Genomic DNA, 21,937 nt, shown 5'->3' on the forward strand with positions numbered 1-21,937 from the left:
TAGAAAAAATTTCTGAAAATAGATTTTGAAAACCAAACAAAACAGAACTTTATAACCAATAAAATTTCAACATTATTTATTTTAAAAAAGGTCATTATATTTCAAACAACATATAAGTTAACTAACACAAAATAAGTTATATGACGACTCTGCTATTGAAATGGACCTTTTGCAAATGAAACATTTTTGATTGTCTGTATTTGGAATAAGATTCAAAATTCAGGTTAAATGTATTACAATTGAAAAGTCAGGGATTAAAGTGATACAAGTCCCGAACTATAGGGCCTGTTAGTGTTATTCGCCCTTAGCAGAAAATGCAAATTGACTATTATACCTCCCACTGTATTACTGTCTTTCTCCCTACTATAAACCTCTCCACTGTGTTACAACAACCATTGCCATATTCAACCTTGATTCAAAATCACTCCTATAGACTAAATGGTGAATATATGAATTTCACTTAAAAAATAAAAATAAAAAAAGTATGTCTTGTGCCTGCAGTGAAGGGCAGTCATAGGGACCAGTGGCTGTGGTGTCTGGGGCAGGCAATGATAACTTCTATATCTACAATTCTTATCTTTAAGATGTTTTTATTACCAATATTTGCAAAAGATAAATATTTTTTTTCCTCGAATTTTATTGTGTTTTAAGTTGGGCATTTCATATTTTCTCCTTCCCTTTGGAAATTGTAGTCTTTTGACAACAACTAAGAAACACAAACACTTCTAAGAAGGTAGTATATCTATGTTGGACACCAACACATTTCGTGCACGTCCAAACATGTCCTATCCTATTATATAAATTTTTTTTAAGACACTTGCGGGAAACAAGTGTCCATCATTTAGACTTTTGACACATGAAACACAGTAGTTTGAACAAAATAGCTTGAGATCCAATGATAAAAAAAATAATATAGATTTATATTTATTAACCTTACTTTAAAATTTAGAAATTGGTCTTGTATTGTATTTTTATTGTTAGTTTTGAATTACATATTTATGTATGGTACATATAAAAATGTATTTTTTGTGTGTCTCTCACATATTGTGTCCTGCATTTTTTGAATTTTGTTGTGCCAGCATGTCTGTATCCTGTCCATGTCCTGTTGCATGATATCATATCCATGCTTCTAAGGACAACAGTGTATATTTGCATGCCTCTTTCCCATTCTAAACTTATTTCCTAACTTTTTATGTGGTATCTGTAGAATGAATTAATTGTATAAGCTGTAAAAGAAAATTACCCAAATGAGCAGTAATAAGCTATAAAATTATAGAGAAGTATATATATCATATTAGCCAGAAACTGGTTGACCTTTATCTCAATGCATCATTTTAATTTTTAACTACAAAGGAGGGAAGCTACTGCTAACATGAGTGAGATCTGAGACAAATAAACATGAATTTGTTGTGATGCAGTTTGCATGCACACGTGTGCACTGGGGGTGGGGTTTTAAGGAACTGATTGCGTGAATAAGCTGTTGACTGAAATGCACATATGGACTTGTTCCTGTCTGAGTAAAGGACATAATAGCCAAATTTTCCAGATGGTTCTCCAAGGAAATCAACTTCTGGTTCTTCTGCTTCATATCTTTCAAATGCTGCAGAATGCAATGAAGTAAAACCTTAGTATCCAGATATTTCATTCACCTAATTTTAAAACATGCACTTAACTTATATGTTTCTGCTTTCAGGCAGATTACAATTACCCTTTACGAAAAAGAGGAAGAGATAGGCACGGATGATTGCTGTACGAATTGTCTCTCTGTCATCCACACTTTCTTTCTTTTCTTTTTCCTTATCTTTTTAGGTAACCCTTTTACAATAAATTCAATCATTTTCCCCCCAAAGCAGTTATGGTTCTAGTGATTTTGAAGCATTTGAAAATATTTATTAAGAATGCAAATTTTTTGAGTCAGATACTCTTGGAACTTTATGGAGTTGGAAATCTATCTGGAAGATATAGACTGATTTTCCTCTACCAAAAACATTAAGGGTACGTGTATGGCCTGAATGGGGATTCATAATAGGAATCTCATTCGTTGTCTCCATTCCATTGTTGAGTGCATTTAAAGACTTGTAAACTAATCTGGACTATCTTTTTCAAGACGGAATGAGATTGCCAAACTAGTGGGTATCTCATTCCTTTTTTAATTTTCGGTGTTAAATAAAGAGTAAATTTTATTACAAAGAGAGCATCAAGATGATGCTAACAAAACAAACAGCGTCACCAAACCAATCTGGACATATAAAGAATCAATAAACTCCACAAAAGAAAAGAAATCTGGTGTCACTCTCCCCGACACCCAACTATATAATACCACCAAAAATGTATTCCTCAAATGAGGCAATGAAACTGTTAACCCTTGAAAAGTCTTACGATTATGCTCCAACCAAACCAACAACGTTAAACAAAAAGGCGCAAGATCCCAAGCCTTCCGACATCTCTTTCCCACCCGACCCCCTGGCAATTGCACATCACCTCCTGCACGATCCCCTGCTGCACCCAATCCAAACCAAACACTGAAAAATCAAATGTCAAAGTCGAGGTGTTACAGGGCAGTGAAGTAAACGATGCCAAGTGGATTTTGTTGAAATCTGGCGACATCGAATCAAATTATCCAATGTCAAAATCCTATCACACATAGTCGTCCACGCAAAAAATGCCACTTTGGATGGCACGCCAACAACCCACACACTCAGCCACGGAAAAGAACTGTCCATGAAATCCACCTGAGCATGATAAAAGGATGACACCGAGAAAACTCCTTTAGCGCCCTTACAACACCACATCTGCCCATCCTCTGCTTTCCCTACCTCCCTAACACCATACATCAAAGCTAAAAAGTCCTCCAATTGATCACCCAATAAAAAATCTCGCTGTATTTTCTCCAAATGACAGACAACCGATATCAGAATAACATGTACTGACATGAAATACGTAGGAATGCTCCCTAAAGTGCTCTTTATCAATGTCAACTTCCCTAGTGGGTATCTCATTCTCCCTCACCCCCATGGTAATATGACATTCCTGGACTGCAATATTTATGTATTATATCATCTTATTGGATAATAGTCCTTGCTAGTCCAAATTTTTGAATGACATTAATGGCAAGACCTCTATTGGTAATGAATTCTTTCTCAGAAATAGTCCTTGCTAGTCCTAATTCTTGAATGACATTAATGGCAGAATCTCATTATTGGTAATGAATTCCTTCTCTTCTGTTCCTACCATCCGAACATGGCCTAAAGGAGTATAGAAAGGTAAAAGCATGTCAATGAGTGAAAGTTCTTAGAAAATAAAGGAGTAAAGTCATTGGTGGAGGCTAACGGTTCAGTTTGTTCAATCAGGAAGAGGAAAGGAATATTTTAATTTGTTACAGAAGTCCTTTCCTTTGGTGGTTTGAGACATTGATACAATTTATGCATTTGCATGCCATAAATTTACTCCATTCAGTTTGATCAGATGATTTATTTCCAAAATATGGTGATATATAAATTAAGACAGGCAGCATGAACTTGTTTTGGGCAAAATTATGTTTTAGATTTTTCAAAATTCAGAGCATTTTTGGTATGAATGATGTCATTTCTACAATACGCACTATACTACCAATTGTTGACAAGTAAAATGAGAAATTTGAAATTTGTATGATAGAGTTGGATCATGGTTGACGGTGAAAAGCAGATGCAAAAACTTAGTTAAAGTTCTTTTTGGAGATGAGGATAATAAACTATCAAACATTTTATTAGGTTCAGAAGATACTTCCAGACTGATGCGTGGTGATGCTGTCTGTAACTGGGTTCTGGATACAGGCCATAAACTCTAGAATTTAACCATTACTATGGGACCTGATCATCAAGAACAATTCTTTGAAATATTTTTCCTGCAAATTGCAATTTTTAGCTTTGGGCTCTTTTTTTTTCCCCTCCTAACATTACAAAGTCATATTTTAAGTAATTGATGTAGGCCTAAATTTAAACTTCTGGTAGCATAATGAACCATCCTGGAACCTGTGGTATATAGTCTATATGCATTTGCTATTGCGGGTGTGCACATATTGTTGTACACTTGAGCTTGTACATTCGAACTCGAGTGGAGTGAACTAGACCCTCTGGATTCCATGTCCAAGATCCTGTGAAGTTTTTGCTTAGTGTTCTAAGAAAGAAGTCTTTCTTTGTTATCACTCTTCTTTAGGTTCTCTTTGATTAATGTTCTATGATGTAGTTTATCTTCCTAGCTTCACAGTTCAATCATATTTTAAGGCATTATTGCTGTTTCGGTTGCATCATTCTGTTACATGTTATAATCTTACAAAAGCTGTAACTTTCAGGATGTGGCTGTGAAGATTCTTGTGGATCAAGACTTTCATCCAGAGCGAATCAATGAATTTGTAAGGGAGGTAACCATCAACAACTTTCTGGATGAACTGAGCTCTGAAATTGAGGAGTAGCAGCTTATTTGATGGTTTTTATTTTTGTTTATTTACTTTTAAGTTTATTGCTATGTTCTAACTTCACTACTTATGTTTGTAGCTCGCAATTATGAAATGCCTGCGGCACCCAAATATTGTTCTTTTCATGGGTGCTGTTACTCAGCCCCCAAACTTGTCCATAGTAACAGAATATCTATCAAGGTTTTGTATTGTTTCTTTTAATTCCCTTAGCATCAATATGGGAATTAGATATTATTGCAAGCATTGTTCTAAGTAATTAACTAATTACAGTAGTGGTTTTGAATTGCAGAGGCAGTTTATATAGGCTTTTGCATAAACCTGGTGCAAAAGAAGTATTGGATGAGAGGCGTAGGTTGAGTATGGCTTATGACGTGGTATGCATTTGAATGTTGAAATCTTGTGTTTGGTGTTGTAACATACATGCTTACACATGTAATGTATGGTGTTTTCCCTCCCCTATGCACATCTTGCTGTCTCATCAAAATGATAAAGGAGGCATTCACCATTGTTTAATTTTTTTCTTTTCATTGTCTTAAGTGACACTGGCATCTGTATATTATATTTTTTTGGGTTTAACTATTTGCATTTGTCTTCTATAGGCAAAGGGAATGAATTATCTTCATAACCGCAATCCTCCCATTGTTCATCGAGATTTGAAGTCTCCAAATCTTTTGGTTGACAAAAAATATACAGTGAAGGTGAGAATAAGGATTACTTGATCATAGGAGATAGCTTCCAAGCTTCCAATTTTACTTGATCACTTACCTCTCTAAAGTATTTATGTTATGATTGTAAGTTTTCTGAATGAAACTGTATATTAGATTAAACAAAGAATACATCATTTATATATAACACTAATTCCTAATCCTACATGAATACATTGATATATAGAATTCTAATAGATATAAGACACTAATTCCTATTCCTATAAGGAAAAAGGAGAACACATTCTCACACCCCCGCTCAAACTCAAGGTTTTGTAGCAGAAAACAGTGAGAGTTTGTCAAAAAAAACCGAAACCGAGCAATGGTGTGAGTCTTGGTGAAGAAGTCAGCAAGTTGCAGAGCCGAAGAGATAAAAGAAAGCGAGATAAAGCCAGACTGCAGATGCTGACGGATGAAGTAACAATCAATCTCAATATGCTTTGTCCGTTCATGGAAGACAGTGTTATGAGCAATTTGAATAGCGCTTCCGTTGTCACAATAGAGAGAGGTCGGGGAAGACTGAGGGACGCCCATGTCAGATAAGAGACCACGAAGCCAGACAATTTCAGCAGTAGCATGAGCCATAGCACGATACTCAGCTTCGGCAGTAGAACGTGCAACAACAGTTTGTTTCTTGTTTTCTAAGAAATCAGGGAATCGCCAAGAAACATACAGAAACAAGAAGTAGATTTACGATCATTAACATCACTGTAGAAAATTTAATGTATAAAGAGAAATAGAGAATTATATTATTGATTGATATTTATTGATATCTATTACAATGATTCATGATTCCTATATATAGAAGAGGGTGAGTGTGTAGTAGGTAAGGAGTAGGTGAAGTGGAGGTGGTAGTGGTGTAGTGGGTTAGGTTTAGTGGAGTAGGTGAGGTGGTAGTGGTGTAGTGGGTTAGGTTTAGTGGAGTAGGTTTAAGTGGGTGAAGTAGGTGGAGAGTAGGTGGATTTTAACAGCCCCCCGCAAACTCAAGGGGGATAGGAACTAACCAACTTGAGTTTGGAGAGAGTAACAAAACAAGAAAATACATAAAAATAAAAGAGGATAAGAGACACTGTATGGTCGTGTCAGACCATTGGTGAAGACACTGGATGGTGGTGTCATAACGTTGTAGAGGACACTGTATGGGGGTGTCATAACGTTGTAGAGGACACTGTATGGGGGTGTCATAACGTTGTAGAGGACACTCGATGGCGGTGTCAGACCGATGTAGAAGACAGTTTATGGGGTCATGTCGGACCGTTGTAGCAGACAATGTTGTGACAGTTGTTGTGACAGTTTACGGAGTCTTGCTGGACCCTTGTAGAAACTAACCGGAATCAATGTCGGGACAGTTTACAGAGTCTTGTCGGACCCTTGGAAAAGCTAACCGGAATCAAATGTCGGGACAGTTTACAGAGTCTTGTCGGACCCCTAAAAAGTCGCACCCTCAAAAGGTGTGCCCAATCTTTCAAAAGGCGTGCCATCAAAAGGCGTGCCCAATCCATAAAAAGGCGTGCCATCAAAAGGCGTGCCCAATCCATAAAAAGACGTGCCATCAAAAGGCGAGCCCAAGTCATAAAAAGATGTGCCGGACATGATGGCGAGGCACGTGAGTGCCTTGACTGGCGCGCCCGTTTGTCGTCTGGCGTCAAGTGGCGCGCGATACGCGTGGCTGCCTCGCTATTTAACCAAGGTTGATGCTGAGGCTGAGGCAGACAAAAAAACTTCTGAAAATCCTCTGAAAACAACTCTTCCTTTGCTGAGAAAGAAACTCTGTAATACTCTGTAACCAACCCGTCTCTGAAACACTCAGCAACATGGCCTCTTCTTCCCGTCCAGCTACCCAGAACATGGCCTCCTCTTCCCGTGGTCTGCTCACGCTCTTTCCAGAACTGAACGAGTCCACAAGAGAAATAACTGGTGCGGTGGCCAGTGAACCTCAACCAAACACCTCTGGTTTTGCTCCGTTGAACTTTCCGATGCGGTCGGTGGAGCAAAAAATGGCGGTGCAGTCGGATGTGGAGGCCAATCAGTATACCTTGAAGTCATGTGTGGAAACCATGACTGCGGTTACAAATTTGTCGAACCGGCTGCAGAGTAGGACAAATGAGGTGCAGCAGTTAAACGCCCAACTGGCTCTGCTCCAACGCATGTATAAGGATGCGCGAGTAGAGATAAGTGTGCTAAAGGCGGAAAACAAGGAGCTGAAGCGGAAGGCCAGTTTTATGTTCCGGTTTGGAGGGCCGCCATATGCTGCAGTGGAGGAGCAGGGTGGAGTGAACGTGCTCGGTGGAGTGGGTAGTATGGAGGCAGCGCCGGTAAGGGACACCCAAGAGAAAAGCAAGAAGAAGAGACCTGCAGCAGAGTAGAGAAGAAAAATCCCACTGTGGGTGCGGGTGTGTTGTGGTGGTTTGTTTGTTTGTTGGTTGTTTTTTTTTTTTTTTTTTTTTTTTGTGTGTGTAAAATTGTGATCGGGGTTGATCCCTGAGATGAATAAAATATGATTTGGTGTGCAAAGCTATATGGTATGAAGGGAATTGGAAAAAGATTAAAAAGAATGTGAAAGAAAAATAAAGAAAAAATAATAAAAATATATTTGAAATCAAAAAATGAAAGATGGAGGAAATAAGGAAAGTGGTTTGGAGAAAATAAATAAAAATAAAAATAATGGAGTTGGAAATCAAACGGAGGAGAGATGAAGATTTTTTTTTTTTTTTAATATAATATAATAAAAAGAGATATATATATATATATATATATATAATAAAGAAAGTGGGGAACAAGAGTGTAAAGAAAAGAAAAAGTATAGGTTGTATCGTGGGTCACATGGGTGAGTAAAAGAAAACAATAAAGAAATGAGTGGGTGCCCCCCATGTGCAAGGATAGTGCTGGCACTTCAATAGGTGGTACAGCCTGCTGAGCATCAGCTTTGACAGGAGCTGCCTTTAGACCTTTTCTCTAATAAATGCGTCAAACTGTTGCTGTTGGTGTTATCAAGAATGTAGAGAAGAGGAGGCTTGTCTGATGGCCTCTTGGGCTGTGTAATCATATCGAGGTTTGTGGACCTCTCAATCATGTTGTCACCCTCAAAACCAGAGATGGGGACAAAAGGAATTTTGTCAGGGTTGTAACCAACCTTCTTCAGATAGGAAGAGACTTCCTGCACAATTTCATCATACCTTGCTTTTGAGTACTTAGGAGTGGTAGCATCCATCTTGTTACAGCAGCAAATCATCTGCCTCACTCCAAGAGTAAAAGGAAGGAGAGCATGTTCACGGAAGAACTTGGGCTCCTTCTCAATCTCCTTGCCAGATCGACGATCAATCTCAGCAAACTTGACAGCAATGTGGGAGGTGTGGCAGTCAAGAACTGGAGCATACCCATTACCAATCTAACCCGGGTGATTCATAATAATAACCTGGGAGGTGAAATTTGTAGCTTCCTTGGCTGGATCATCCTTTGAGTTGGATGCAACAAAACCACGCTTGAGATCCTTCACTGCAACATTGTAGATGAAGACGATCGAGACGGTGGTGTATGGGAGGACAACAGTGAGAGGAGAGGCAGTGGTGGTGGACTCGAAGAAATTTCAAGGTATGTGTAGAAAATTCTAGCAGATTAGGTTGAGGTCCGGCGGGCGGCCAGGGCGAGGTTGCCGCCTGCCGGTGAAGCGAAAAATACTAAGTGCTTAACCTTGCTCTGATACCATGTAGAAAATTTAATGTATAAAGAGAAATAGAGAATTGTATTATTGATTGATATTTATTGATATCTATTACAATGATTCATGATTCCTATATATAGAAGAGGGTGAGTGTGTAGTAGGTAAGGAGTAGGTGAAGTGGAGGTGGTAGTGGTGTAGTGGGTTAGGTTTAGTGGAGTAGGTGAGGTGGTAGTGGTGTAGTGGGTTAGGTTTAGTGGAGTAGGTTTAAGTGGGTGAAGTAGGTGGAGAGTAGGTGGATTTTAACAATCACTAACCCAATCAGCATCAACATAAACCACCAAGTCTAAGGAAGAAGTAGAAGAAAATAGCAAGCCTTGGAAGATAGTACTGCGAAGATTACGAAGAATCCGAAGCAAAGCAGCCCAATGTGTAGAACGAGGAGCAGAAACAAACTGACTAACCACTTGGACAACATAGGCAAGGTTAGGGCGAGTAACTGTCAGATAGACTAAGCAACCCACAAGTTTGCGATATAACGTAGGATCATCTAGAGGAACACCATCAGTAGTGTTGAGCTTTACATTAAGCTCAATGGGGGTATCAGAAAGCTTAGTGTCAGTAAGTCCGGCACGATGTATAACCTCGTTGGCATACTTAGCCTGGAACAGAAAGTAACCCTTGGGAGAAGAAGCCACCTCAATACCCAAGAAAATACCACAACGGTCCCAGATCTTTCATTTCAAAGGTGCGGAAGAGATTCTACTTGACCTCAGAGATAGCAGAAGAGTAAGAGTCAATGATGATCATATCATCCACATATAGTAAGAGAGCAACAAAACTAGCCGAGGTATGTCTTAGAAATAAAGCAGAGTCGGAAGTAGAAGGATGAAACCCAAGCTCGGTAACAGTAGTTTGAAAGTGATCACACCAAGCACGAGGGGACTACTTCAGACCATACAGAGCACGCCGAAGACGACAAACCTGGCCAGAGGAATGGTGAAGACCAGGGAGAGGACGCATGTAAACCTCCTCAGTGAGGTGGCCATTAAGAAAAGCATTCTTAACATCCATCTGATAAAGATGCCAAGAACAAACAACAGCGACAGAGATCAAAGCATGGACAGTAGTCATCTTGGCAACAGGAGCAAATGTCTCTTCATAATCAATACCATGCTCTTGGGAGAAACCTTTGGCCACCAGACGAGCTTTGTAGCGCTCAAGAGAACCATCAGAATGAGTCTTGACTTTGTAGACCCATTTGTAACCAACCAGATTCTTACCAGTAGGCAAAGGAACCAATTCCCAAGTACTGGTTTTTTGTAGAGCAAACAGCTCATCCTCCATAACTTGAACCCAATGAGGATCCTGACAGGCCTCCATATAAGACTAGGGTTCTGCAAAAGAGTGAATAGCAGACAGAAAGGTATGATAGGAAGCATAAAAACAAGTATTATACCAACCCAACCTGTTTGGAGGATGACGCGCTCGAGGAGGATATTGGTGTGCAGCAGGATCAGAGTTGTCAAAAGCAGGAGGATCAGCAGTAGGGGTAGAGACAACTGGTGGAGGAGGAGCCTTGTGATGAAAATAAACTAACAATGGAGGAAGAGAATAAGGCGAAAGAGGAGAAGCAGTTAGAGGTGAAGCAGGAGGAGAAGATGGAACGAGCTCATGAGGAACTGTGGAGATGTACTCATTAGACGAGACCTCAAAAGAAAATGGATCAATATGAATCAAATCCTCTTTGGAAACTGGGGCGGTGAGAGGAGGAAGCTAAAAATAAGATAGACATTCGAGAAAGGCAACATGGTGGGAGACATAAAGGCAATGAGAAACAGGATCATAACAATGATAATCTTTTTAAGTGAGACTATAACCCAAAAAAACACATAGGACAGATCGGGCAGTAAGTTTGGTCTTATCTTTACGGGGTAAAAAGACAAAACAAGCAGACCTAAACACACGAAAGAGGGAGTAATTAGGAAGTTGAGAAAACAGAGCCTCATAAGGAGACCGACCAGAAAGAAGGGGGGTAGGCATACGGTTGAGAAGAAAAGCAGCAGTAAGAACTGTCTCACCCTAAAATGGAGCCGGAACATAGGCAGGGAGAAGAAGAGACCTAGTTGTCTCAAGGAGATGACGGTGTTTACGTTCAGCTCGACCATTTTGGGCAGGTGTATCAGTACAAGTAGTTTGGTAAATGGTACCCAAGTTGGCTAAATATTCACAGAATTTAGTTTTAAAGTATTCCTTACACAAGTTAGACTGCAATAATTTAATAGTAGACCCAAACTGTGTAGTTACCATAGACTGGAAAGTACGGTATATCTGGTAGAAGTCAGACTTATGAGTCATAAGATAAACCCATGTGTAATGGGTGCAATCATCAACAAAAGACGCATAGTATACTGAACCCCCTTTAGTAAGAACAGGAGAGGGGCCCTAGACATTAGTATGCACAAGAGAAAAAGGAGAAATAGAAATAGATGTACCTTTACTAAATGGTAAAGCTGACATTTTGGCAAGTTTACACCCCCGACTTTCATCAATTTGACTAGGAGAAACTTTACCCAACAACCCTGACTGAGCTAAAGACCGTAAGCTGTCAACAAACAAATGACCGAGGCGAGAATGCCATAAGTAAAACTGACTCGACTGAGAATCTAACTGAAACGAGGAAAGTACAGCTGGATAGGTGGATAAGGGAAGATGCAAGCTTTCAACCACATACAGATCTCCAACTCTTCGGCCGATCCTAATCTACTTCTTGGACACTCGATCTTGCACACAACGAATAGAAGAGGAAAAGGTAACATCAAAACCAGACGCATCAAGTTGATTGATAGATAATAAACTGACAGATAACTGAGGGACATAAAAAACAGAAGGAATAATAACAGCAGACATGACAGAGCGTAAGACAGATCCAATAGACAAAACAAACATACCAGACCCATTAGCAGTATTAATAGTAATAAGAACATGTGGGGGAATATAGTTTTGAAGGAAATGTGATGAGTCATATGATAAGAGGCACCAGAATAAAAAAGCTAGATAGAAGAAGGGATACCTGAAGAGGACCCAAGCAAACCTGAATGAAGAGAGGTAAGAGCGGAGGCAGATGGGAATGGTTGAGAGGTGGACAGGAGATGCTGAAGTTGTGCAACCTGAGCACTCAAGGAAGTCAGGTTAGGATTGGGAGTCAGAGTAGATGCAGTTTAAGCGGCAGGAGGTCGGAAAGTACCTGAAATAGGACCGCGGAATTGTGTCTGAGAAGATGGGGCAGGCTGACGTCCCTTCTTGGGACAGTTGTTCTTCTAATGACCCTTTTGGTGGTAGAAAGCACACTCATCTGGCCTAATGGTCCTTCCTTGGGTTTCGCAGTGGCCTGAAGCTGATGAGGAAGTGGGATCGATAACAAGGAAGGCTTGGTAGGAGTTAAGAAGATGGGAGGAGGCTGAGTTTGATTGGCCGTCTTAAGGCGGGTTTCCTCGAAGAGGAGCTCACGAACAATAACATCCACAGAAGGAAGAGGAGATCGGTGGAGGATGCCACCTCGGATAGCCTTATACTGAGGGGAGAGAGCTGTTAAGAATTACACTAAGCGACCCTGCTCCCGAAACTTAAGATAAGCGTCCAGTATCTTGAGATTAGGTGGTTCCATAAGAGCCAATTGATCCCAGAGACCTGTCATCTCAATATAGAAGTCCTGAATAGTCTGATCCCGCTGACGAGCACTCTGAATAGCTGTTTCCAACTCATACCGCTTGGCAAAGTTGGACTGCTGATAAACACCTAACAAATAATCCCACACCTCCTTGGCAATACTGTACTTGGAAAACATCATTCCAATACGGTCATCCACAGAATTATGAAACCAGGTCAGAACTTGGGCATTATCATAATCTCAAGTGTTAAAATCCACCCACTACACCACTACCACCTCACCTACTCCACTAAACCTAACCCACTACACCACTATCACCTCCACTTCACCTACTCCACTAAACCTAACCCACTACACCACTACCACCTCACCTACTCCACTAAACCTAACCCACTACACCACTACCACCTCCACTTCACCTACTCCACCTACCACCTACTCTTCTATATATAGGAATCATTGTAATATAACAATACTATCAATCAATAATACAATCAATATCTATACAATTCTCTATTTCTCTTTATACATTAAATTCTCTACATGGTATCAGAGCAGGTTTAGAACCTAGTATTTTCGCTTCCCCGGCGGGCGGCAACCTCACCTTAGCCGCCCGCCGGACCTCAACCTATTCCGCTGTCATCTCTATCAATACATATAGCTTCCAGTTCGCCGCCACCAGAGGCGACTTCTCTACATACAAAGATCAACCATTCTCATCTCTCTCTGAGATGAAGAGGCCAACCTCTCTCTCTCGGCAACTCTCTCTTCGGTTTCTCTCTACACCACCTTCTCAACCTTTTAGTTCTACTACTGTGACCCTCTCTATGATGGTTTTGGTGTCTCTGCAATGTGGGCTGTTCTTACTATTGTTGTTGTCTTTGACTTCTCTGTGGGTGCAACACTTGGAAGGGGTGTAAATAGGGGTTTTGCAACACTGCTTGCTGGTACTCTTGGCGTTGGAGCTCATCGAATTGCTAGTTTCTCTGGAGAAATATGTGAGCCCATATTACTTGGGCTTTTCGTCTTCATACTAGCTGCAGTAGTGACATTCATTAGATTTTTTACAAGAATGAAAGCAAGATACGATTATGGGCTGCTGATATTTATATTAACATTCTGTTTAATATCAGTATCTAGTTATAGAGATGATGAGGTGTTAGAGATGGCCCACAGGAGGCTATCCACCATACTCATCGGTGGTGCCAGCGCTGTGATTGTGTGTGTATGCATTTGTCCATATGTGGTGCTGGTGTTGTCAAGGGCTTCCAGCCATCTATCTATTAGGCAAATAATGGTGGGGCCAATTTTGTGGCACATGGTTAGAACCTTTTCAGAGGACTACAATGATTTGAATGTTGAGCCTTCGTTTGGAGAGACCAATCTCGACTTTGAAGGCAGAGAGAGGAGCACTAAGGAAAGCACACCCATTCTTCTTTTATTTATTTAATCACACTCACCAAGTTTGTTTCACTCTCATTATCACATCCATACACACCGGTATCATGTTGTCTTCAACTTTCTTTTATTTATCATTTTAAAATACACCCTTATCATGTTGTTCCCCACCTTCTTTACTTTATATATATATATATCTCTTTTTATTATATTCTATTACTCAAACTCTCCTCCATTTGATTTTAAAATCACTTATTTTTTATTTATTTTTTCCAAATCACTTTTCCTCCTTTTTACATACCCCCACTTTATTTTTGAAACAATCACACTGATATTTTTCATATAATCCATCTATACATATTTTTTTATCTATTTTCTTTCTCCCTTGTTTTCTTTCATTTTATTTTTATTTTTTCAACACAACACTCCCAAAAAAAAAAAAAAAAACATTTTACAAACTTGTCATTTCTTCATGCCGGGGATCAACCCCGATCAGCATTTTACACCAAAAAAAAAAAAAAAAAAAAAAAAAAAAAAAAAAAAAAAAAACACACACACACAAAACAACCACATCCACAGGCGGGATTTTGCTTCTCTACTCTGCTGCGGGTCGCTTTTTCTTGCCTCCGTCCTGGGCGGCCCTTGCCGGTGTTGCCTCCGTATTTCCCACTCCACTGGGCATGATCACTACTCCCTGCTCCTCCACTGCAGCATATGGCGGCCCTCCAAATCGGAACATCACGGTGGCCTTCCGCTTCAGCTCCTTATTTTCTGCCTTTAGCACACTTATCTCTGCTCGCGCATCCTTATACATGCGTTGGAGCAGAGCTAGTTGGGCGTTTAACTGCTGCACCTCATTTGTCCTACTCTGCAGCCGGTTCGACAAATTTGTAACCGCAGTCATGGTTTCCACACATGACTTCAAAGTATACTGATTCGCCTCAATATCTGATTGCGCTGCCATTCTTTGCTCCACAGACCGCATAGGAAAGGTCAACGGAGCAAACTCAGGGGCGTTTGGTTGAGGTTCAAGGGCAACCGCACCGGTTATCTCTCTTGTGGACTCGTTGAGGTCGGGAAAGAGAGTAAGCAGACCACGGGAAGAAGAGGCCATGTTCTGGGTAGCTGGACGGGAAGAAGAGGCCATGTTTTTGGGTTGCTAAGTGTTTCAGAGAAGCAGCGATTACCGATTGGTACTATCAGACATGGTTGGTTACAGAGTGTTTCAAGATTTGCAGCTCTTCGAGACAAGCTCTCTGAGAATGCAGAGGTTTCAACTGGTTTGTTATGCTTCCAAGCCTCAGCCTCCGCTTCGGTTTATAAAGACCCTGACGAAGAGGCCGACACGCGTTCTGTCGGTCACGTGCATCGCCGCGTGTCTGGCGCGCCTTTTGATGGCTCGCCGCTCGATGATTTCTGTCGGGCACATCTTTTGATAAAGTGGGCGCGCCTTTTGAGGGCGCGACTTTTGCGGGCTCGATATATATATCTACATGTATATCTTTTGGGCAGCCTATATACACACTCATACAGTGTCTTCTACACCGGTCCGACATGACCCCATAAACTGTCTTCTACATGGGTCCGACATGACCCCGTACACAGTCTTCTACAGCGGTCCGACATGACCCCATAAACTGTCTTCTACATGGGTCCGACAAGACTCTGTAAACTGTCCCGACATTGATTCCGGTTAGCTCCTTCATGGGTTGTCTTCTACATCGGTCCGACATGACCCCGTACACAGTCTTCTACAGCGGTCCGACATGACCCCATAAACTGTCTTCTACATGGGTCCGACAAGACTCTGTAAACTGTCCCGACATTGATTCCGGTTAGCTCCTTCATGGGTCCGACAAGACTCTGTAAACTGTCCCGACATTGATTCCGGTTAGCTCCTTTATGGGTCCGACAAGACTCTATAAACTGTCCCGACATTGATTCCGGTTAGTTTCTACAAGGGTCCAGCAAGACTCTGTAAACTGTCACAACAACTGTCAGAACATTGTCTGCTACAACGGTCCGACATGACCTCATAAACTGTCTTCTACATCGGTCTGACACCGCCATCCAGTGTCCTCTACACCGTTATGACACCACCATACAGTGTCCTCTACAACGTTATGACACCCCCATACAGTGTCCTCTACAACGTTATGACACCACCATCCAGTGTCTTCACCAATGGTCTGATACGACCATACAGTGTCTCCTATCCTCTTTTATTTTTATGTATTTTCTTGTTTTGTTACTCTCTCCAAACTCAAGTTGGTTAGTTCCTATCCCCCTTGAGTTTGCGGGGGGCTGTTAAAATCCACCCACTACACCACTACCACCTCACCTACTCCACTAAACCTAACCCACTACACCACTATCACCTCCACTTCACCTACTCCACTAAACCTAACCCACTACACCACTACCACCTCACCTACTCCACTAAACCTAACCCACTACACCACTACCACCTCCACTTCACCTACTCCACCTACCACCTACTCTTCTATATATAGGAATCATTGTAATATAACAATACTATCAATCAATAATACAATCAATATCTATACAATTCTCTATTTCTCTTTATACATTAAATTCTCTACATCAAGTGTCACAGGAAGTTAGATACCCTTCCGCCTTTGGGTCCGATAGACGAGGAATAGAACTAGAAACATAGCCCTATTTTTTTCTGAACAAGAATAAAATTCTTCATAACACTAGCCTAATAGGCATAATTGCCACCAATGAGTTTGCATTTGATGGCTTGGATTTTAGTATCCGACATTGTAATAAAGCAAAGTTTATGGTGTCTAAATATAAAATAAATTTAATTAGATGGGTCAAATTATAATAATCCTAAAGTTAGCACAGTTGGGTCAAATACTGGTGAACTCAGATACCAATAACAATACTAGAGAGAGAGAGAGAGAGAGAGATAACCAGAGAGCTCAATACGAGAGAGAGAGCGAGAGAGAGAGAGATAACCAAAGAGCTCGATGGCGATGTCGCAGCCCTAAGGAGAACCAGCGAGACAGAAAGAGACAGTGAACCAGAGCAGACTCTCGCAAGAGAGTGTGAGCCACGAATCAGAGGAGATGAACCAACCATAAACCAGAGACAAGAACCACGATCCAACGATGCTGAGAGATGCGCCAGAGATGACTCACATAGAACCACGGATCAAATGTGACAGATACCCAATCACGAAGGAGAACCAGTCACGAAACAAAAGGAAGAACTACGAACCAGAGCCAACTCAGAGTCAGCAAATAGCAAACGGCTTCTAGGGTTCCAGTGGAGGCTTTGATACCATGTAAGTTTTCTGAATGAAACTGTATATTAGATTGAACAAAGAATACATCGTTTATATAGAACACTGATTCCTAATCTTACATGAATACACTGATATATAGAATTCTAATAGATATAGGACACTAATCCCTAATCCTATAAGGAAAAAGGAGAACACATTCTCGCAATGATGCCTTTTCAATTTGTTTAGCATTCAAGTTGATTTGGTTAACATGAGTTCTTGATAATTTATGTATTTCAGTTGAAAGCACTATATATGTTGTGTATACTATATATAATATATGTATTCTAGTTCCAATATCTGTTTCCTTTATTTTAGTCTTGCCCTTTTTGTTCAATTAGGTCTGTGATTTCGGTCTTTCCCGCTTAAAAGCAAAAACATTCCTTTCATCAAAGTCAGCGGCAGGAACTGTAAGTCTGTCCAATTATATCACGTCATTATTTTTGACTCGTTATCCTTTGATGGTGTGTGTTGCTTCTATCACAAAATAAAATTTTCTTCTTTTTGTTTTATTTTAATAGCCTGAATGGATGGCACCAGAAGTTCTCCGTGATGAACCATCAAATGAAAAGTCAGATGTGTATAGCTTTGGCGTGATATTGTGGGAACTTGCTACGCTGCAACAACCTTGGAGTAATTTAAATCCAGCACAGGTTTGTATGATGTGATTTTCTATTATTGGTGATATATTGGCATTGGACATCGAGGGCCTTTTGGAATTGGTGACAAGGAAAATCTGTTTAAAAAATATCTGTGAATGCAATAGTTAGGTTGAAATAGAATATGCAAAAATGGTCAAAGGATACTTAGATGAATGACTTACAGAAAAATAAATTCCTCGGTTGACTATTGAATACTTAGATGAACGATTTTTAGATGAATTAATATTAACTATTGAACCTGAGACCAAAACTTGTTTCCAGAGCAGGTTGAAAGTCCTCCGTTCTAGTCATGTAAATATGACTGCTTTTTCCCCACACAATGAGCTATAACTTTTAGTGTGTATAATACTAAACAACACCTTGAGATCCTCGAAAGCAAATATAGTTTTTGGAAGTGTGGATTGTGGCGATCATTTGGAGCTCAGCAATGCTGCACACCCAGGGAAAAAAGAAGCCCAGAATTTGAAATGTGTGGATCAGATTCATTCTAGGCGTCAAGTTTGAATCTATACCATAGATACAAATTCTAGACACTTTTTTGGATACATAGCATTTCTGTTTGGAGCTTTATTGATTTCTATTACCTTTACTTTATTTTCGTTTTCCTATTTTGTTTTGGGCAAAGAACACTTTGCAGAGACTCAATCACATCTCTGAAAATAATTGAGCTAAAACTCAATATCTGCTTCTGGATTTCCCTTAAATTCACTCCATTTCTTTTGCCTTAGTTCAACCTGATGTTGTTTTAGTCTTTTAATCTTGCACACTCACCTAAGCATAAGATTGTGGTGCACGGACTTAATTTATGAGATTTATCTCAATGCGTGCTGTATTGTAGGTTGTAGCAGCGGTTGGATTTAAGTGCAAGAGGCTTGAGATTCCAAGCGATTTAAATCCTCAAGTAGCTTCAATAATTGAAGCTTGTTGGGCCAAGTGAGCTGAAATTCTCATTTTGTTTAGTAACCTTAAGTTCCATGGCCTATTGCAACGTTCAATGCTTTTTTTTTTTCTTTCTATTAATAAAGGTTTTTGTTGCCCTGCAGTGAGCCCGTGAAACGGCCTTCCTTTTCCAGTATCATGGAAACCTTAAGGCTGTTGATTAAATCTCCGTCACCTCAACCAATTCATGCAGACATGCAATTACTTACATGAAGCTGTACAAGATGTGGGAATTTTAGTTATGCACATATATATCATTCTTTGGCGATCCGATTTTTGGCGAGACATGCTGTTCGGATAATCTCAGGTGTGTCTATCTGGAAAACAGCAGCCTTTGACTATTTACTCTTCTAAATGATTTTTGTTGTTGTTAAACTTCCAAGAGTATAAAGACAGGGATCCTAGAAACCCCTCCCCCCAACATCAATGTTTGGTTGAATAAAAAAAAAAAGAAAAAAAACTCATTTCAATTTTTTAGATTCAATTTTCTAAAAGTTGAGTTTTTTTTTTTTTTTTTTTTTTTCGTGTTTTTTTTTTGTTTTTAGTGAATATTTTTTAACTTTTAAGCAATTTTTAAATTTTTTTATATGCATTTTACTTAAATATATCTAAAAAGTAAATATTTCTATAAAAATATATATTTTAAAAAATCAATAAATACACAAGAATACAAAAATGTATTGAATTCTCGTATTTATTTATTTTTTTTTATTTTTGGTATTTAGTGAATTTTTTATAGATTTTTTTCACAAATATTATATTTTTAAGTGTATATATGTTAGGTGTATCTAAAAATTAAAAAAATTTGCTTAAAATATTTAAAAAATTCAGTGAAAACAAAAAAATGCGAAAAATAAAAAATTTCAATTTTTTGAAAAGTGAATCCTAAAACCAAACAATTTTATGTAATTTTCTCTTTTTTGAGATGGAAATAATTTTTTGAATAATCAAAAATAAATTTGTTTTTGGGTGCATATTGTTTTCTTGGGTTGAAAAATCCTATTTCTTACTATGATGCAATTTTGTGCAGGACCTTTTTTTTTGTACATATAGTTCTGTTCGCATTCCTTTGAGAATATTGATTTTTATGCAAGCCAGGAAGCTGCTGCTGTTGTTCTTTGAGGAGATCGTTTTCCGCATTTCCATATATATATATATATATATGTATGTATCCTTTTCTGAGAAAGATTATTGCTTCCTCAAGTGATTTTGTGATTCAAATGCCGGCATGTCATGTGCAATCTGTCTGCACATAATTTTGTATGTATGCATTAGTATTGTAACTGAGATCAGCTTAGAAGAGTCGAACTTACTGGCATTGCACATTGCTTGAGTGGATGTGTCATAGCTATTACCATTGTATACACATTTGAAAGGTTATCAATTGGCTCAAATTTCTCTCTGCATCCGTCTTCCTATGCTTCTTTGGTTTCCAGGTCTTGAGACATCTTCTGAGTGCACCTCAATGATACAATTTAGGCCTCACAGATGATACTAGATGTGCCGAGATTTGTTTCTTTGCATTTTGAAATAATATGGACCTTGTAATCTTTATAAAAAAAAAAAAAAAAACCCCAATTTACAATCCAACTTGTAATTCCTAGGGTTGTGGCACTTGGGTAAGGTTTTGGGGTATTAGACCTGAGGTCTTAGGTTCTACACTTCCTAGGGCCAACTCTTACGGGTTTGGTGTGTGTAATGATCTTATGACAACTCTCTAAGTGTTGGGCGAATCATATCTAGGGTTTGGGTGTGGTCAAATTTTAGCAGTTGCACTTTCTGACTTAAATAGTGTGTGCATTGTGGAGTCAGTGTACATACCTGAGATTTGCCTCTCGTCCTATTCCGGTTAAACCGATACTAGGAAATTGATTCAGATGGTGGAGAATAGACTTGGAGAGTTTACTCGTTAATCAAAAAAAACTTGTAATTCCTAAATGTGAAGTACAACATAAAGAGTTTTTCAAAGATAAGGTCTGGAGTTTTATGCGATAATAGAGTGTAATTAGGCAAATCAATAGTGTAAATAGAAGCACTGTAGCTCATTGCTAATAATATTTGAAGAGTTGTTTTGATTGTAAAATTCACAAATTTTAACCAACCTAACTAAACTAACAAGATATATGTCATAATTTTTGTTATATATATATATTGAATTGTAGAATCAAACCAAATTAAGCCTCCATTTGGGAAGTGGGTTGGCTTTTTGGCTTTTTGGTTTTTTTGGCTTTTTTGGCTATTTTAGCCTGGGCTAAAAAGCTTGGTTTGGGAAGGGCTTTTTGGCTTTTTTGACTTTTTTTGTGAGAGAAGAATGTAATGATTATAGGTTGGATGTGATGTTTTGTTTGTTATGGCTAAAATAGCCTATTTTGTTTTTTGTGGCTAAAATAGCCAAAAAAGCCTGAAAAAGCCCTTGCCAAACACAGACAAATTGTTTTTTATGAGTTGGTTCTGGTTACGATTCTATTTTTTTAAAAACTGTAAGAATTAATTTGATTCTTGATTTATTCTATAACTGGATCAATTCGATCTGTAAACATCCTTGTCATTACACTAGAGCAATGTTCTAAATTCGTATCAATGTTGTGAAATTTCTAATTGTTGATCAAACTAAAAAAAAGGGGAACAAATTTAACGCTAAACTAGAGTAGGCCTTGGCTTCAACTTGCAAAAACATGTTTGGAGTTGATTTTTTTGTTAGTTTTTTTCGTCTTTAGTAAATTTTTTGAAAAAAAATTCATAGTGTTTCACACTTTAGAGTAGATCTACTCAACTAGATTGAAAAAGTTTAAAATTTGGTACTTTTTTTTTGCCTTTATTAAATTTTTTAATAAATTATTCTATTTTTTTTAATGTACTTCTTAGACTTGTTTGTACAAGACCGATATGAAAAGTTAAAAATTTGACATAATTTAAAAAAATTTCTCTAAAAATAAACAATTTAGAAAAAAATATAACTTTTTTAGTCGGATGCCAAACAAGCTTTAAGGCCTTGTTTGGAACAAGCTATTTTAGTAAATTTTTAACTTTTGAACCAAAATATGAGGTAAAACATAACTTTTTAATATAATTTATTAACTTTTTGACTTTTTAACTAAAATGTCGAGTTATCAAACAAGACCTAAGTCCTATTAAAAATT

General features: G+C 38.8%; 1 protein-coding gene and 1 pseudogene across 3 annotated transcripts in view; one reads left to right on the forward strand and one right to left on the reverse strand.

Annotated features, from left to right (window-relative positions):
- The window catches only part of CTR1 (Protein kinase superfamily protein), a 33,628-nt gene extending 13,429 nt beyond the window's left edge, over positions 1–20,199 (forward strand). Inside the window, exons 8-16 of one of the 2 annotated variants that reach the window (XM_028204594.2) lie at positions 4,331–4,399; positions 4,533–4,633; positions 4,743–4,827; positions 5,053–5,151; positions 17,538–17,606; positions 17,718–17,849; positions 18,697–18,791; positions 18,902–19,104; positions 19,828–20,199. In XM_028204594.2, the coding sequence (XP_028060395.2) occupies positions 4,331–4,399; positions 4,533–4,633; positions 4,743–4,827; positions 5,053–5,151; positions 17,538–17,606; positions 17,718–17,849; positions 18,697–18,791; positions 18,902–19,010 (759 nt within the window). In that variant the 3' untranslated portion in view covers positions 19,011–19,104; positions 19,828–20,199. Of the gene's footprint in view, positions 1–4,330; positions 4,400–4,532; positions 4,634–4,742; positions 4,828–5,052; positions 5,152–5,427; positions 5,538–17,537; positions 17,607–17,717; positions 17,850–18,696; positions 18,792–18,901; positions 19,105–19,827 lie in introns of those variants that run through there. The other variant, XM_082917460.1, reaches the window with a different exon arrangement.
- On the reverse strand, positions 9,503–17,114 carry LOC145820852 (putative mitochondrial protein AtMg00820 pseudogene; annotated as a pseudogene). The gene is made up of 2 exons (XR_014362896.1): positions 16,487–17,114; positions 9,503–12,724 (listed from the first exon to the last, which is right to left on the reverse strand). The product of XR_014362896.1 is annotated as a putative mitochondrial protein AtMg00820 pseudogene (transcript).
- Positions 20,200–21,937: the final 1,738 nt, after the last annotated feature.

Source organism: Camellia sinensis, chromosome 3 (genome assembly GCF_055761805.1).
Source record: "Camellia sinensis isolate YWXY chromosome 3, ASM5576180v1, whole genome shotgun sequence".
Taxonomy (NCBI): Eukaryota; Viridiplantae; Streptophyta; class Magnoliopsida; order Ericales; family Theaceae; genus Camellia; species Camellia sinensis.